The following is a 16655-nucleotide window of genomic DNA, read 5'->3' on the forward strand; positions in this document are numbered from 1 at the left end:
CTTATCTGTTGTTCTGTAAGACAAGCTCATGAATTTCTATTTGTTATGAGCTTCTCTTAACTGTTTGGGGGCACAGTTTCAAATCTTCTCAGTCTACAGTTTCTCAGCTTCATTTTCCTCCTCCATTTCTATTTTCTGGGCTTGAATCTTTTTGGTCTGGGAGGGAAATTTACTGAATAGAGGCAAAGATGCAGAGGAACTTGCATAAGGGAGCACTAAGATCTATTTTCGGCTGCCCAAATTAAAGAATCCTCTCAGCTCCATGTGATTGGACCATGGTTCTTAGAGACTTGAAAATGCAGAGTTTGGGAAATTACAGAAAAAGAAACCCAAGTGAGATCCAACTTGTAAGCTACATTCATGTGAAATGGAATAACAGTTTTCACAAGAATTAGACGAGTGCCCCACTCTTTATTTTTATGCTTCTCAATATAATGAGGCTTCCCTGATGGATCATATGGTAAGGAATCTGCCTGCAATGCAGGAGACCTGGTTTTAATACTTGGGTCAAGAAGATCCCCTGGAGAAGGAAATGGCACCCCACTCCAGTATTCTTGCCTGGAGAATTCCATTATAAGGAGCTGGTGATACACAACACAGTTTGAGGTTGTTTCAGGAGTATCCAGGTGGGTGGAGGGAGGAAGAAGGAACATGTTAGAAGTTGATAAAGCAAGTTGATAATGGGTAGTGGACAAGCATTCAGAGTATTTCAGGTAGAATATCTAAAAGATCTACTAAAGAAACAAAGAAAATGTTTTAACTACTTTTCACTGATGGAAAAGTGGGCCGGTAAAGGTATTTATAACCCTGGAAACAAACTTGAGTGGTTACTTTGGTTTCTAGAATCTATTTTTATTTTAGTTACAGTAAAGCTCATCTTGTTGGACTACTCTTGTTTTGAAGCTAGATTTGAATTCATTATGTGAATCAAGTTAGAATGGAAAAGATTCAGAATTAATTAGTGAGCAAGTAACAAACAAGTCAATAGAAATAGGAACAAAAGAGCATTTTGGCTCTGAATCTGCAGAGGGGCAAGGTAACTCAAGAGGCAGTTCACACCCAGGGCAGCTGCTCTTCCTGGAAACACAGTCGCATGGGAAGAAGCAGAGGAAGGGCTGTAGCTGACTCATCTGTGGAGCCCTGCTCGCATCCACCGCCCTGAAACTCTCCAGGTCAGCTGTGCCTTGTGGGCTTCAGAAATGAGACATCTGACTTTGTAATGGAAACCTAAGCATGAATTAGAACTGACGAGAATCGTTAACTAACAACAGCTCAGACTGATTCGTCCTGATGTAACTTCAGAAACGGGACATGAAAGAGCCAGCTCATCACCTGCAATCTTCTCTTCTCCCTTCTTTCTTTCCTTCCTTCCTTTTTTCTTTTTTACCTCTTCCTTCTTTTCTCCACCCACCCCCATTTTTTCTCCTCTCCCTAGCTGCCCTCCCCTACCTGTCCTTTCTTTTTTGGAGCTTAGGAGGTATCAGAGAAGCAAGGCTGGTTAAACAGCTCCTCCACCTCTGTGATTGAGTTGGTGGATTACTGTCCTCTGTTGAGGTTGAACCTGTTGGATTTTGAGTATATCCAGGTATTACCACACACAATGCCCTGGGGAGTATCCCTGTCTTTGAAGTCTCATCTCACAGTTGGTTTGTTGTGAGGAGAATTAAATAATGCACATGAATTGCCAAGAACAGTGTCCGTCACGTGTGTGTTTGGAAATAGTTGTGATAATGTTAGTAATGATGTCATAGTGGAAGTAATGGTGGTCATAGTAATTATCAACATTGACATCATTGAGAATAATATGAACATTGGGTGTGCTAAGTTGCTTCAGTCATGTCCGAGTCTTTGTGACCCTGCCAGGCTCCTCTGTCCATGGGATTCTCCAGGAAAAAATACCTGAGTGGGTTGCCATTCCCTCCTCTGGGGGATCTTTTCGACCCCAGGGATCAAACCCATGTCTATTCTGTTTCCTGCATTGGCAGGTGGGTTCTTTAGCACTAGCGCCACCTGGGAAACCCAATATCACCTAATGTTAATAATGATAAGAAAAATGGTATTTTAAAATCTTCATCGAGTTTTTTTTATTTCAGGAATATAAATTGGCCCTTTTGCAGTGCTATGGAAGATATCTTCAGCAGTTCAGCATCAACTTTGATGAGAATAAAGCAGACGTGAATCAATTCAAAACTGTCTTTTTCCCAAAAGGCTTTGGAGACAAAACTGCAGCACATACAGTAAGATGAAGGTGGTAGCTAAAATAGCTACCATTTATGATTAGCTATGCAACAGTCTGTCCTTTAGTTGACAGCTTCTCAGTGTCTTTCATTTGCTTAGCGTGGTATTTACCTGTGTACTATAAGTTGCTTAATAAATATTTTCTGTGCTGAATGAGAAAGTGCACTTATTAACTTTTGTAAAGATGCTTTGGAGATTTTGTCACCATAATCACTTATTCATCCAGTAGACAGTTTTATTATTATTATTATTATAACTAATATTAGTAGAATGCTTTTACTCTTCCAAGTACTTTGGAAAACATTGGCTCCTCACAATAACTCTATGAGTTAGATACTGTTATTATCCCTGTTGTGTAAGAGAGAAAAAGAAAGCTAATCACACAGTATAATAACTAGTGACTCTGGAGAGGAAACATAGATCTTTTGATATGAAAAAAAACCCATGGTTTTTTCTAGTATACCAGCATTATTATGTTAATTGCTACCGATGAGTCACTGGTTGAGCAGTTACCATGTGCTAGGTAGTCTTCTAAATGCTTTATATGAACTGTTATCTTGCAGCCTCATTGCAGTCCTAAGAGATGGGTACTATTATGCCTCTTTTACAGATAAGAAACTGAGGTTTATTGGAGAGTAAGAAACATAGTCGATTTAAAGCAATAGACACAGTTGGTATTTGAACCCTAATTCGTCTGAATCCGAAGCTGTGTTATTCCAAACTTAATGATTGTTCTAGACCTTGAAAACAACATGTGGTTTAATAAGCAGAAATGTTGAAGCATGTTTGAAGGCACATTCAGTTTGCCTGTGACACAAGTGCATGAATGAGAATACTAGGCAATGTGAGTTGGTGCTTAAATTGTATGGAGGGGAGGGGTAGGGATCCTGATACCAAGAAATAATTCTTGGGACACTAGCTGATTGTCCTACAGCTCAATTCGATTCTGACTCTACAAGGAGACAGAGTCAGATTCCACAGGTTAAGGGTTCAGTCTTACAAGACCACTCCCTATTCCACCCCATCCCATACCCACTTCAGATGCCAGTTGCAAGCTCCAGTTGTTACCTCTATTTCTGACCGACTGGCTATAAATCAGAGGTTCCTGTGACCCATCCTTGGGTTCAATAATTTGCTGTAGTGGCTCATGGAACTTGTGAAAACATTTTAGTTATTAGATTACAGGTTTATTATAAATGGACATAATGTAACTCAGGAACAGCTAGAGGGAAGAGATATATAGAGGAAAGGGTGTAGTGCTTCTATAGCCCCTGCAGGCACCCCACTCCCAGCAACTCCATGTGTTCATCATCTTGGAAACTTTCCCAAACATCCTTTTGGGTTTTTATGGAGGCTTCATTGTTGTTGTTCAGTCACCAAGCCATGTCCAATTCTTTGAGACCTCACGGACTGTATTATGCCAGGCTTCTCTGTCCTCCACTATCTGCTGGAGTTTGCTCAAATTTATGTCCATTGAGTCGGTGATGCTGTATAACCATCTCATCCTCTGCTGCCCCTTCTTTTGCCGTTAATGTTTTCCATCATCAGGGTCTTTTCCAGTGAGTCAGCTCTTCCTGTCAAGTGGCCAAAGTGTTCGAGCTTCAGCAACAGTCCTTCCAATGAATATTCAGGGTTGATTTCCTTTAGGATTGACTGGTTTGATCTCCTTGCAGTCCAAGAGAGGCTTCATTGCATAATTGTGATTGATTGAATCATTGGCCATTGGTTGTAGATTCAACTTCCAGCCCCTCTCCCCTTCCCTGGAGGTCAGGGGATGGGACTGAAAGTGCTAAACCTCTAATCACATGGTTGGCTCCATTGGCAACTTAACCTCCATCCTTAGCCACTTTCCCAAAGTCAGCTCATTAACATAGCCAAAGATCTTTTTCACTCTCAACACTTAAAACAATTCCAAGGGTTTGGGGAGTTGTGAGCTAGAAACTGTGGATGAAGAACAAACATATATGAGAAACATATTTTGGCCATCTGAGTGGCCAAATGTGTATTTCTTATAAATTGTAATATCTCAATGCCCCATTGGGAAGAGTGCTGAATGAAAAGCTGGAACTTTTGAGCCCCCGCCCCCTCCCCCACTACTCTGGCCCAGGCTTCCATATCTCTTTTACTATTGTATTATCATGCTTACACTCAACCTCCCTAGCTGTGAAATCAGTTTCGTGGTGGCTAGAAATACATGTATCCAAGCAGACAATCTGCCTGGTAGAATAAGGCTCATTTGTGTTATTAAGAGTGTACACTCGCACAGCTTTAGTAGTTCTGATGTTTCTCTAGCCAAAATCACTCTCCTGAACTCCCCATCTATCCAGGTAACATCATAAAGATTTCATAATCGACATGTCCCAAATTGAACAAACATCTTTTCTCCCATAATTGGCTCCAGTCCATCACCCAAGCAGGAAACCATTGCAAGCCTCTTCCTCTCTTTTACCTCTCACTTCTAATTGGTCACTAAATGCCATGGATCTTAGACAGACTTAGCTCTTTCCTTTGTCTTCATCCCCACTTTCAGAGCCCCATTTCAGGGCCCTTTTGTCTCTGGACAACCTCAGAAGCCTTTGATCTCTGCTAGCCTCTTGCATGTAGCTTTGTCCCCCATCTGCTTTGCATCTTTCATACTTTTGTCAGAATTCATTTCTAAAAAGTGTAAATCAAGTACTAGTCCAAATTCCTTGGAATGGTGTCCATGTTGTAACCATGGACCACTTCTATAGCTCAATTTGTCTTAACCTTCTTACCCAATTTTAAAAAAGACTTTCAGTCTCAGTGACCACAGCAATCACCTTAAGCATCCCTAACACTGTGTGTGCCTGGAAGGGTTTTTCCTCTGTCTGAAGCCTTGTCTTCCTCATCTTTGACTCCCTGTTGCTTAGCAGAGTGTGGCAAACAGTGGTGCTCAACAAACATTTCCCGACAGAATTGTGTACATACATAACATCTGAATTAATATGTTAACATGCCATTAGGGAAACTTAAAAATTGTTTCAATCCTATATTCTTGGAAGTAGGACTTCGTACTTATTTATTTATTTATTGACTAAGGAAAGATGATCTTAACTAAATGGATGGTTTGAATAAACTTATTTTACCAAATTTCTTTCCATGTGTTAGTCCACTAAGGCTGCTATAGCCAAAACCCAGAGATTGGATGGCTTAAACAACATTTATTGCTCATGGTTCTGGAGACTGGTGAGTCCAAGATCAGGGGGCTGGAAGACTCTGTGTCTGGTGAGGGCCTGCTTTCCCACTATGTTCTCATATGGCAGGCAGTGAGGTTTCAACATATACATTTTGGAAGGACACAAACATTCAGTCTTCTGTACTCTACTGATCTATTGAGTTAGTTACACATAATTTGTTTCCATTTTAGTTTTTTACATGTTAAGAGGTGCTTTCCTAAGTTGTGTAAACATTATTTACATTCTTTTTTTTCTCATATGTTTCAGTTTCATGCTTTAAATGGCAAAAATATTTGCAACTACCAGCTGGTCTGTGACAGTGATGTGAACCTGCAGAATAAAGATTCTGTGATCCACTGTCTGCAAATCTTGTCCTCCTTCAGGCTCATCATGCAGGTGGCTTTGCCACAGGAGCACCTGTGCTGGATTATCTTCAATGGTATATATCAATGTGCAATATTTTATTTTTCATTGTGTCTTACAGGAAGTTATTTAAATGCCAAGTTCGATGGTGACTTGATTACCTTGTGATTTAGATAACGTTCATTTCATAAGAGGACACTGGTGGGCTTTGTTACATTTTTATTACATTTTAGTTTGTCCTATGAGCAGGGATTCACAGGCAAATTGTGTGGGTTTTCTGCTTAAGGAAGGATCAGAGCTGTGGAGATAATCAGTTTCACAGATAAACAAAATAGGGGGCCACAGTTAGTAAGTTGACATTAGGTTGGCCAAAAAGTTTGTTCAGGTTCTTCTATAACATCTTACAGAAAAACCTGAACAAACTTTTTGGCCAAATAAAAAAGAGGAGAAGGATCAGAGGACCCTTGCAGGTTAGGTTATTTCTAAGCATCATCTATTTATCGGTCCTCTCCTCAAATATTTTGGCCAATGACTAGGGCTTCCTACATATCAACCTGCTCCTCCTGCTTGTTTTTGAGTGAGGAGCTCTGAGAATGTGCATGTATATGTGTATATGGTTTATTTATATACATATATATGCATTGTATAGATAGACATACGTATGCATTATATATGTCTCATAAAATGAATCTTATCTAAATCTTACAAAATGTAACCTTTGTTTTTTTTCTTGTAAGAGTTACAATTTAAATTCAACTTAAATTCTCTTTAAAGCTACAATTTGAAGTTATAAGGAGTAACCTACAATATTGTTCTCTGGATTGCATATTCTTGTAAGAAAAAGAATGACAGTCTGTTCTGAGTTTATAAGACAAGGGCAAAACAACTTGAAAGAAAGCATATTGGATTTTCTCTCATCCATGGCAACTGATAGTATGTTTCCTAGTCTTTTCCTTCTTCACTCTCCCCAAATAATTTTTTTTGACATTTTGACTGTAATCAAACGTTACATTTGCTACTGAGATGAGACTGTCTCTGGGAGACATTTTTCAGGCCAGTGATTGTTAAACTTTTGCATCCCATCATCATCAGAGTTGCCAGGGCCATCTCTCCGGGTGAATTGCTCATGCATCTTGGCAGGGACTGAGCCAGAACAGAGCTTCTGTGCTCAAGAAAAGGTGATAGACCTGAGGGTTGGGCCCTGGGGTCAGGTTCTGCTTGAGAGATGGAGATGATGCAGTGTGACTCCCTGCCTGAAATCCTTCAGAGATTCCCACAAAACCACCCCCTTCCCATTTTCTTTTTAAAAAAGATCGAACAATTTCTGTGTCTTCCACATCCTTATTCTACTGTGTGCTTTTTCTTTCTTATCATGTTCTAGATTTTATCCTGTTTCCTAAATATTTTTCTGCTCAACACTATGGTTTTAGAATCTAGCCATATTCCTATGTGTAAACCTGGTTTGTTAACTGCCTGCTGAATTGTATTTGGCAGAGACCCATGCATGTAAGGATGGGCACCTGGTTTGCCCTGCCTCCCTAACCTCACAGATAATTCTGTAGTGAGTATCCTCACATTGGTCCTTTTATAGACCCGGGTGAGAGTTTTCTGGAATGTATGCCCAGGAGTGGGGTTGCTGGGTTGTGGGCGATTCATACACTTACTGTCACTAGTTGCCATCCCTGTTTTAATTAATTCATCTCAAACTTAAGTGCCAGGCATTGTTCTAGGTGTTAGGGACACAGGAGTGGACAACACACAAAAACCCTGTTTTTCATGCTGCCATAGTACTTCAGAGAGATGACAAACAAATCAAAACTAAATGATGTGTCAGGTGGTGATGAGAGCTATTTGTGTGTATGCTCAGTCATGTCTGACTCTTTTGTGACCCCGTGGACTGCAGCCCACCAGTTTCCTCTTCCATTGGACTTCCTAGTCAAGAGTACCAGAGTGGGTTGCCATTTCCTTCTCCAGGAGATCTTCCCCACCCAGGGATCAAACCCTCATCTCTTGCATTGGCAGGCAGATTCTTCTACCCCTGAGCCACCTGGAAAGCCCCTGATGATGAGAGCTATGGAGGGAAATAAAGTCTAGAAAGGGATTAGTGAGAGTGATGGCTGGTCTGGGGCCTGGGCTGCAATTTTATTTTGTTTTTTTTTTTTTAAGGCTTATTTTATTTATTTATTTATTTATAATATAAATGTATTTTTTTTAATTGGCAGCTAATTACTTTACAATATTGTACTGGTTTTTGCCATACATTGACATGGATCCGCCATGAGTGTACATGTGTTCCCCATCCTGAACCCCCTCCCACCTTCCTCCCCATCCCATCCCTCTGGGTCATCCCAGTGCACCAGCCCCGAGCACCCTGTCTCATGCATCGTACCTGGACTGGCGATCTGTTTCACATATGATAATATACATGTTTCAATGCCATTCTCCAAAATCATCCCACCCTCACCCTCTCCCACAGAGTCCAAAAGACTGTTCTATACATCTGTGTCTCTTTTGCTCTCTCACATATACGGTTATCGTTGCCATCTTTCTAGATTCCATATATATGCATTAGTATACTGTATTGGTGTTTTTCTTTCTGACTTACTTCACTCTGTATAATAGGTTCCAGTTTCATCCACCTCATTAGAACTGATTCGAATGTATTCTTTATAATGGCTAAGTAATATTCCATTGTGTATATGTACCACAGCTTCCTTATCCATTCGTCTGATGATGGACATCTAGGCTGCTTCCATGTCCTGGCTGTTATAAACAGTGCTGCGATGAACATTGGGATACATGTGTCTCTTTCAGTTCTGGTTTCCTCAGTGTGTATGCCCAGCAGTGGGATTGCTGGGTCATATGGCAGTTCAATTTCCAGTTTTTTAAGAAATCTCCACACTGTTCTCCATAGTGGCTGTACTAGTTTGCATTCCCACCAACAGTGTAAGAGGGTTCCCTTTTCTCCACACCCTCTCCAACATTTATTGCTTGTAGACTTTTAGATAGCAGCCATTCTGACTGGCGTGAAATGTTACCTCATTGTGGTTTTGATTTGCATTTCTCTCATAATGAGTGATGTTGAACATCTTTTCATGTGTTTGTTAGCCATCTGTATGTCTTCTTTGGAGAAATGTCTGTTTAGTTCTTTAGCCCATTTTTTGATTGGGTCGTTTATTTTTTTGGAATTGAGCTGCAGGAGTTGCTTGTATATTTTTGAGATTAATTCTTTGTCAGTTGCTTCATTTGCTATTATTTTCTCCCATTCTGAAGGCTGTTTTTTCACCTTGCTTATAGTTTCCTTTGTTGTGCAAAAACGTTTAAGTTTAATTAGGTCCCATTTGTTTATTTTTGCTTTTATTTTCAATACTCTAGGAGGTGGGTCATAGGGGATCCTGCTGTGATTTATGTCGGAGAGGGTTTTGCCTATGTTTTTCTCTAGGAGTTTTATAGTTTTTGGTCTTACGTTTAGATCTTTAAGCCATTTTGAGTTTATTTTTGTGTATGGTGTTAGGAAGTGTTCTAGTTTCTTTCTTTTACAAGTGGTTGACCAGTTTTCCCAGCACCACTTGTTAAAGAGATTGTCTTTTCTCCATTGTATATTCTTGCCTCCTTTGTTGAAGATAAGGTGTCCATAGGTGCGCGGATTTATCTCTGGGATTTCTATTTTGTTCCATTGATCTGTATGTCTGTCTTTGTGCCAGTACCATACTGTCTTGATGACTGTGGCTTTGTAGTAGAGCCTGAAGTCAGGCAGGTTGATTCCTCCAGTTCCATTCTTCTTTCTCAAGATTGCTTTGGCTATTCAAGGTTTTTTGTATTTCCATACAAATTGTGAAATTATTTGTTCTAGTTCTGTGAAAAATACCATTGGTAGCTTGATAGGGATTGCATTGAATCTATAGATTGCTTTGGGTAGTATACTCATTTTCATTATATTGATTCTTCCAATCCATGAACATGGTATATTTCTCCATCTATTTGTGTCCTCTTTGATTTCTTTCATTAGTGTTTTATAGTTTTCTATATATAGGTCTTTTGTTTCTTTAGGTAGATATATTCCTAAGTATTTTATTCTTTTCATTGCAATGGTGAATGGAATTGTTTCCTTAATTTCTCTTTCTGTTTTCTCATTGTTAGTATATAGGAATGCAAAGGATTTCTGTGTGTTAATTTTATATCCTGCAAATTTACTATATTCATTGATTAGCTCTAGTAGTTTTCTGGTGGAGTCTTTAGGGTTTTCTATGTAGAGGATCATGTCATCTGCAAACAGTGAGAGTTTTACTTCTTCTTTTCCTATCTGAATTCCTTTTATTTCTTTTTCTTCTCTGATTGCTGTGGCCAAAACTTCCAAAACTATGTTGAATAATAGTGGTGAGAGTGGGCACCCTTGTCTTGTTCCTGACTTTAGGGGAAATGCTTTCAGTTTTTCACCATTGAGGATAATGTTTGCTGTGGGTTTGTCATATATAGCTTTTATTATGTTGAGATATGTTCCTTCTATTCCTGCTTTCTGGAGGATTTTTATCATAAATGGGTGTTGAATTTTGTCAAAGACTTTCTCTGCATCTATTGAGATAATCATATGGTTTTTATCTTTCAATTTGTTAATGTGGTGTATTACGTTGATTGATTTGCAGATATTGAAGAATCCTTGCATCCTTGGGATAAAGCCCACTTGGTCATGATGTATGATCTTTTTAATATGTTGTTAGATTCTGTTTGCTAGAATTTTGTTAAGGATTTTTGCATCTATGTTCATCAGATGGCCTGTAGTTTTCCTTTTTTGTGATATCTTTGTCTGGTTTTGGAATTAGGGTGATGGTGGCCTCATAGAATGAGTTTGGAACTTTACCTTCCTCTGCAATTTTCTGGAAGAGTTTAAGTAGGATGGGTGTTAGCTCTTCTCTAAATTTTTGGTAGAATTCAGCTGTGAAGCCGTCTGGTCCTGGGCTTTTTTTTGCTAGAAGATTTCTGATTACAGTTTCAATTTCCGTGCTTGTGATGGATCTGTTAAGATTTTCTATTTCTTCCTGGTTCAGTTTTGGAAAGTTATACTTCTCTAAGAATTTGTCCATTTCTTCCAAGTTGTCCATTTTATTGGCATATAGTTGCTGATAGTAGTCTCTTATGATCCTTTGTCTTTCTGTGTTGTCTGTTGTGATTTCTCCATTTTCATTTCTAATTTTGTTGATTTGGTTCTTCTCCCTTTGTTTCTTGATGAGTCTGGCTAATGGTTTGTCAATTTTATTTATCTTCTCAAAGAACCAGCTTTTAGCTTTTAGCTTTGTTGATTTTTCCTATGGTCTCTTTTGTTGATTAGTGAGAGTGATGGCTGGTCTGGGGCCTGGGCTGCAATTTTAAATAGAATGGTCAGGGTAGACCTCACTGGAGATTTGAATAAACACCTGGCTGAGACATCTGAATTACTCCTTGGAAGGAAGGTTATGGCCAACCTATATAGCATATTTAAAAGCAGAGACATTACTTTGCCAACAAAAGTCTGTCTAGTCAAGGCTATGGTTTTTCCAGTGGTCATGTATGGATGTGAGAGTTGGACAGTGAAGAAGCTGAGTGCCGCAGAATTGATGCTTTTGAACTGTGGTGTTGGAGAAGACTCTTGAGAGTCCCTTGGACTGCAAGGAGATCCAATCAATCCATCCTAAAGGAGATCAGTCCTGGGTGTTCATTGGAAGGACTGATGTTGAAGCTGAAACTCCAATACTTTGGCCACCTCATGTGAAGAGTTGACTCATTGGAAAAGACCCTGATGCTGGGTAGGATTGGGGGCAGGAGGAGAAGGGGATGACAGAGGATGAGATGGTTGGATGGCATCACTGACTCGATGGACATGGGTTTGGGTAGACTCCGGGAGTTGGTGATGGACAGAGAGGCCTGGCATGCTGCAATTCATGGAGTCGCAAAGAGTTGGACATGACTGAGCGACTGAACTGAACTGAACTGAGACATCTGAACATTCAGGGGAAGGGCATTCCAACTGGGAGATTAGCAAGTGCAAAGACCTTATAGTTTTAAAACTTTGGAATTTGAGTTGTGAAAAAATGACCTGCAGTCAATTTCTCAAAATACATTTGAACTTTCCTGCTAAACATTAACATTTTTTACTTTAATTGACTTTATACAATTGTAAGAGTTGGTTTCTTAAGTTATGTAATCAATCTTGGTTCTTTCCAAAATCTAACTGGGTAAATGAATATTGGATAATATTGGATAATATCTGACTTCCCAACTAACCTGAACCCAAATCATTTAAGCCTTCAAATAATCAGATTATTTTGGTGGTGGCTGTCTTTGATGAAAAGGAGTCACATGTCAAGGAATCACTTGTCACAAGTCACTCTGTATCAGGGATTTGGTTAAAACATCAAACTATGTTCCAGAGGCATTCTGAGATCATAAGGATTCAGTCTGTGCTCCATTTTGAACCATTTACTCTGTCCATTGGGCTTCTGCAGTGGAATCTGTAAGCCATGCCAATATCCTGAACCATCAGGGAAGAATTCCGTTATAGTCAGGATGCACTAGGGGTGCAAAGATTAAAGGTACATCTTTGAAGTACAAAGGGCCCTTGTTATTCTTGAGGGTGGTCTCCTGGGGCTTTCTGAAGTCCCCCAGTTCCCATTGCTGAATGTTTGTCTGAGTTCCCTGCTTACACCTGAGTCATGTGTTTTGTGAAGAGTCATGTCTCTCCTATGCATATGCTCCCTAGGTGATTTTTTTCCCTAAGTAACACAGTTATACAGATCAGGTCAACAAAGCCAAGTTAAGAATGCTGAGCCTGAGCTCTTACTAGCTGAGTAATTTTTCCCTACTGGATCTTACTGGAGATAAACAATTCTACGTCATGAGAGCAGGCACATTAAGAATGCTGAGACCCTGAATACTAAGGACTTAATTGCATTCTCTGTGAACTTTATGGTTGTTTAAGTGTTTAAGATTTTATTCAGTATAGTTTGGTCACTGATTTGTGTCACGTTTATCATGCTAGTAGGTGTATTGTAATCAAGGGATGTGTGTTTTGGAGCAGATACTATTTTCTCAGAAGCTTTTTAAGTTTAAAAGTGAACATAGAAGTTGTAATTGTTGAATTGTGGTGGATATGAATTTTAGATCAGATATTTTATGGGAAATATTTAGATTGCTTGCAATTATAATTAAATGCCTTTTTAAAGCACACTATACTGTCTTTTGGGTTATGTTTATAGCCTGATAATATGTTTTCTATATAGAAAGATATACGGTGATGTCATTCCCTACTTGTCCTCCAAATGCTGCCATGACATGAGCTGTCTATCTTCATTTAATTATTGGCCTGATTTAAAAAATGATCATACCTGAATGATCTTACACAGGAGTTGGAAATGGCATTTTTCGTCAGAGTGCTTATGGGACATACTTAATAATGGGATAAATATTATATGAAACAGCAAATGAATATAATGTAACCTATTATGCATTATGAGTTTTAAATTATGAGTTTCCTTGTTGAGTATTGTGCCATATGATTAAATATGTATTCTAGTCTTATTTGGAGATAAATCTTTAGTTATGCAACTGTGAGGAAACCATGGCAACCAATAAAATTTTATATGAATTAATAAAACACAAAGTACATATATTATGCTATTAAAATATCCTTTTGTTCAGTATATTTCAAAACTTAAACTTATGTCTTGCTATGGAGCTTGATCTGCATTTTACTGGAAGAGCTTGAACTGTAACTTATGGCCCTGATACTAGTTGGCTAAACAAATACCTCAGCTATGTCCCAGTCATGAGCTGGCTTTGTTTTATAGTAAGGTTCTCACTGACCAGTACTTTAAAATGCCTTTAAAGTAAGACTAAAAGTTTCCGGTGTCAACATTTTAAAAATATGGTCATATTAGTTCTTTTAAAAATTTAGCTACAAGTTGCAAAAAGTTTTATAATGATTATAACTTTGGCCATTATCAGATTTTCTCACGAGAGAGTCATTTGTTTCAGGAACTACCAACTTAAACTATAGAAAGTGGAATGTAAAGTTCTATCATGTGACTATAAAACATATTAATCTTTTTCTCCATCTAGGTACCATTTACATTTACACTATTTGCAGAAAATTGATGATCAGAGGTCATTCTTCCAAGGTATGAAATTTAGTGTCAGAATATCTTCTCCTGTATTTCCTGGTTTTCTTAAGACTTTTGTTAGCATTGAATGCTAAACAAAGAAAATTTGATGACTTAGTGTCACAAAAGTTAGTGGCTGTATCTGTATTACTAGGTATACTGTTTTTAGTTTTCCTTTAACATGATCATAAATAAAAATTTAGACAGTAAAGTAGTCACGAAAAGAAAGGATTTCCTAAATGGATAGATATTTCTTCAGGGTCCCTCAGTCTTTCAGATTAGTCGTAACTTGTCAGTATGATACTGAATATCCACCTAATGACTATATCTCTAGGTAGGGTAGCCATCCATTCTAACTTGTCCAGTGCGGTCCTGGTTTATGCCTGTTGTCCTGGAGTAATTGTTAATAGTGCTCACTTTTACTTTTAAAAGTGTTGTGGTTTGGATGGTAAACTATGGTTAGCCTGTGTGTGACTTGCTGTGGAGCTCAGACCACATTTGCTTGAAGAACTTGGCCTGTACTTGTGGCCCAGATACTCGATGGGTGAACAAACACCTCAGCTATGTCAGTCATGAGCTGATGTTGTTTTATAGTAAGATTCGCACTGATCAGTACTCACTGCTTAGTATTAGCTGGAGGAAATGGCTTCTGTTGACTTCTTACCACGTTGGTAGCACCTTTGTCTGCAGGAGACATATTTATTCCCTGTGTTCACTATCCAGTCATTGGAATGTAGGCCAAGAAAGGACAATATTCTCCCCTCGAGACCATGCTTGAGTTGTTGCTGGCATTTGAGTTTTCTCTATTGTATGTAAAAACTTGCTCTGAATATTCGGACACTCGGGACAGATATTTTTTTCCTTATTTCCTCAAAACGTAGCCAAGTATCTTAAAAACTGATAACACTTGAAAAAATAGATGCCAAGATATTTGCATGCTTAACGGATAGCATTAATTGTGTGTTCTTTCTCTGTTTTGTTCCTTGCATTTAAAAGCTCTATTACTGACAGTGACTTAACAAACTCTATGCCAGCTTTTTGAGTGTGAATTAAAACAAGGAGAGGCTGTACCATGCATAATGTAAATTTGGCCTACAGACTTTTCCAACGATTCTCTATTCAGTTCCAGATGATTTCCTGAAAGGAATTTAGGAAATCTCCTGTTGTGCTTGCTGTGGCAACAAATAACGCTCCACAGAATCACGATAGTTGGGTTTGCTTATAACATTCGTCTGGCAAGGCTTAGAAGGGCAGAGATGTCTGTTCCAACATTTAACTGTTGGTGTTTGTACTTGCTAATGCTGAGGGAATTTTGATTTAACGTGATAGTCATCTTAAAATAATTTCTTATTTATATTCTGTGTAAGATTTCTCCTCTCCTCCTCATATAACGTGAGTTTCTCATTGACAGAATAAGAAAGGCCCGAAGGAGGATCATTTCATAGTCCCAATCTTGTGGAGTGGGAGTCGGGGGAGTGAGGAATGCAAGAATTTTGGGATGGTGGGTGGCTGCACAGTTGGCACTTGCAGATCAGGCTGGAATTCTTTCAGTGTATGTTCAGTGTAATAAGATTCAAGGAAATTAATTTTTTACCCTGAAACTCACAAACCCTCAGCTGATGAGTCGACTCCTGAGCTGAGACTCTACATGGACTCGATGGCTCCATTTAATGGGGACAAGCCCTTGGCAGTCCGGCCCCATCTGAATCCTCCTGATTTTGTAACTACTTTAAAGTTCAAGTCCATTACAGTCCAAAACAGAAGGAGAAACAGACGTGGGGTCCTCAGGTTTTTTAGTGGTGTCACCCCAGAGCAATCTTAACTCCTATTCCTATAGGATTTGATAATTATGATTACCACTTGTTATTATTGAATATTATCGAATCCCTACTATGTGCTAAGTGCTGTGTGAAGGGCTCTGCGTACACAGTAATGCCTTAGTAGTCTTACAAGGGTGAGACCCTAACACTATCATCACTGTTCTTTGTTGAATGAATGCTTACCATCTCTCGGGTATGCTTCTAAGCCATTTTCACATATTATCTCATTGCATCCTCACACCAGCACTTGGAGAAGGTAGCATTATCACTTTTATCTTACAGATGAGGAAGCTGAGGCTTGAAAAGGTTAATTTGCTCAAGGTTGCATATCTAGTTAGGATAGTTAGAGATATAGCTGAGGCCAGAGCCGATGCTGTGTACTGTGTACTACCCCTCAACCCCATCAGAACAAGGCGAGTCTGTTGACAAGTCCCATGACCCACCCTGTTTTGGTTCATCTCTGCAAATGGAGGAGTTGTGTGGAAGCTCCTGATACAATGTTGAAATATTTTCTCTTTTATTTATTTGGCTGCACTGGGTCTTAGTTGCGGTACATGGATTCTTTATTTTAGTTGAAGCACGTGGGATCTAGTTCCCTGATCAGGAATCCAACCTGGGCCCCTGCATTGGTAGTACAGAATCCTTGCCACTGGACCACCAGAGAAGTCCCTGAATATTTTCTGACATGACTCTGAAGGCGTCCTGAAGACCAAGACTGCTCAGGGCTTTTCCTAGATGGGAAGCACTTTTGAGCTGAGGCAGGCCACCAGCATACACTTAGCGAATGCAGGGAGGGCAGTTTTCTGAAGCCTGTTTCCCTGAAGACACGCGGCCATTTGCTTTCCTTTATGATAAAGGCTGCAGTTTCTTCTAAGGCATTTGCATTTGTAGTATAGTGTTCAGCA

At 39.2% G+C, this 16655-nt stretch overlaps 1 protein-coding gene across 3 annotated transcripts in view; it reads left to right on the forward strand.

The window, feature by feature from the left end:
* Positions 1–16655, forward strand: part of CFAP54 (cilia and flagella associated protein 54) — a 306329-nt gene that overhangs the window by 12795 nt on the left and 276879 nt on the right. For all 3 annotated transcript variants that reach the window (XM_081595348.1, XM_081595350.1, XM_081595349.1), the window contains exons 3-5: positions 2094–2237; positions 5703–5874; positions 13890–13948. In XM_081595348.1, coding sequence (XP_081451474.1) covers positions 2094–2237; positions 5703–5874; positions 13890–13948 — 375 coding nt within the window. The remainder of the gene's footprint in view (positions 1–2093; positions 2238–5702; positions 5875–13889; positions 13949–16655) is intronic.

The sequence above is a fragment of the Giraffa tippelskirchi genome, chromosome 4 (genome assembly GCF_054371585.1).
Source record: "Giraffa tippelskirchi isolate mGirTip1 chromosome 4, T2T-mGirTip1v1.2.pri, whole genome shotgun sequence".
NCBI lineage: Eukaryota > Metazoa > Chordata > Mammalia > Artiodactyla > Giraffidae > Giraffa > Giraffa tippelskirchi.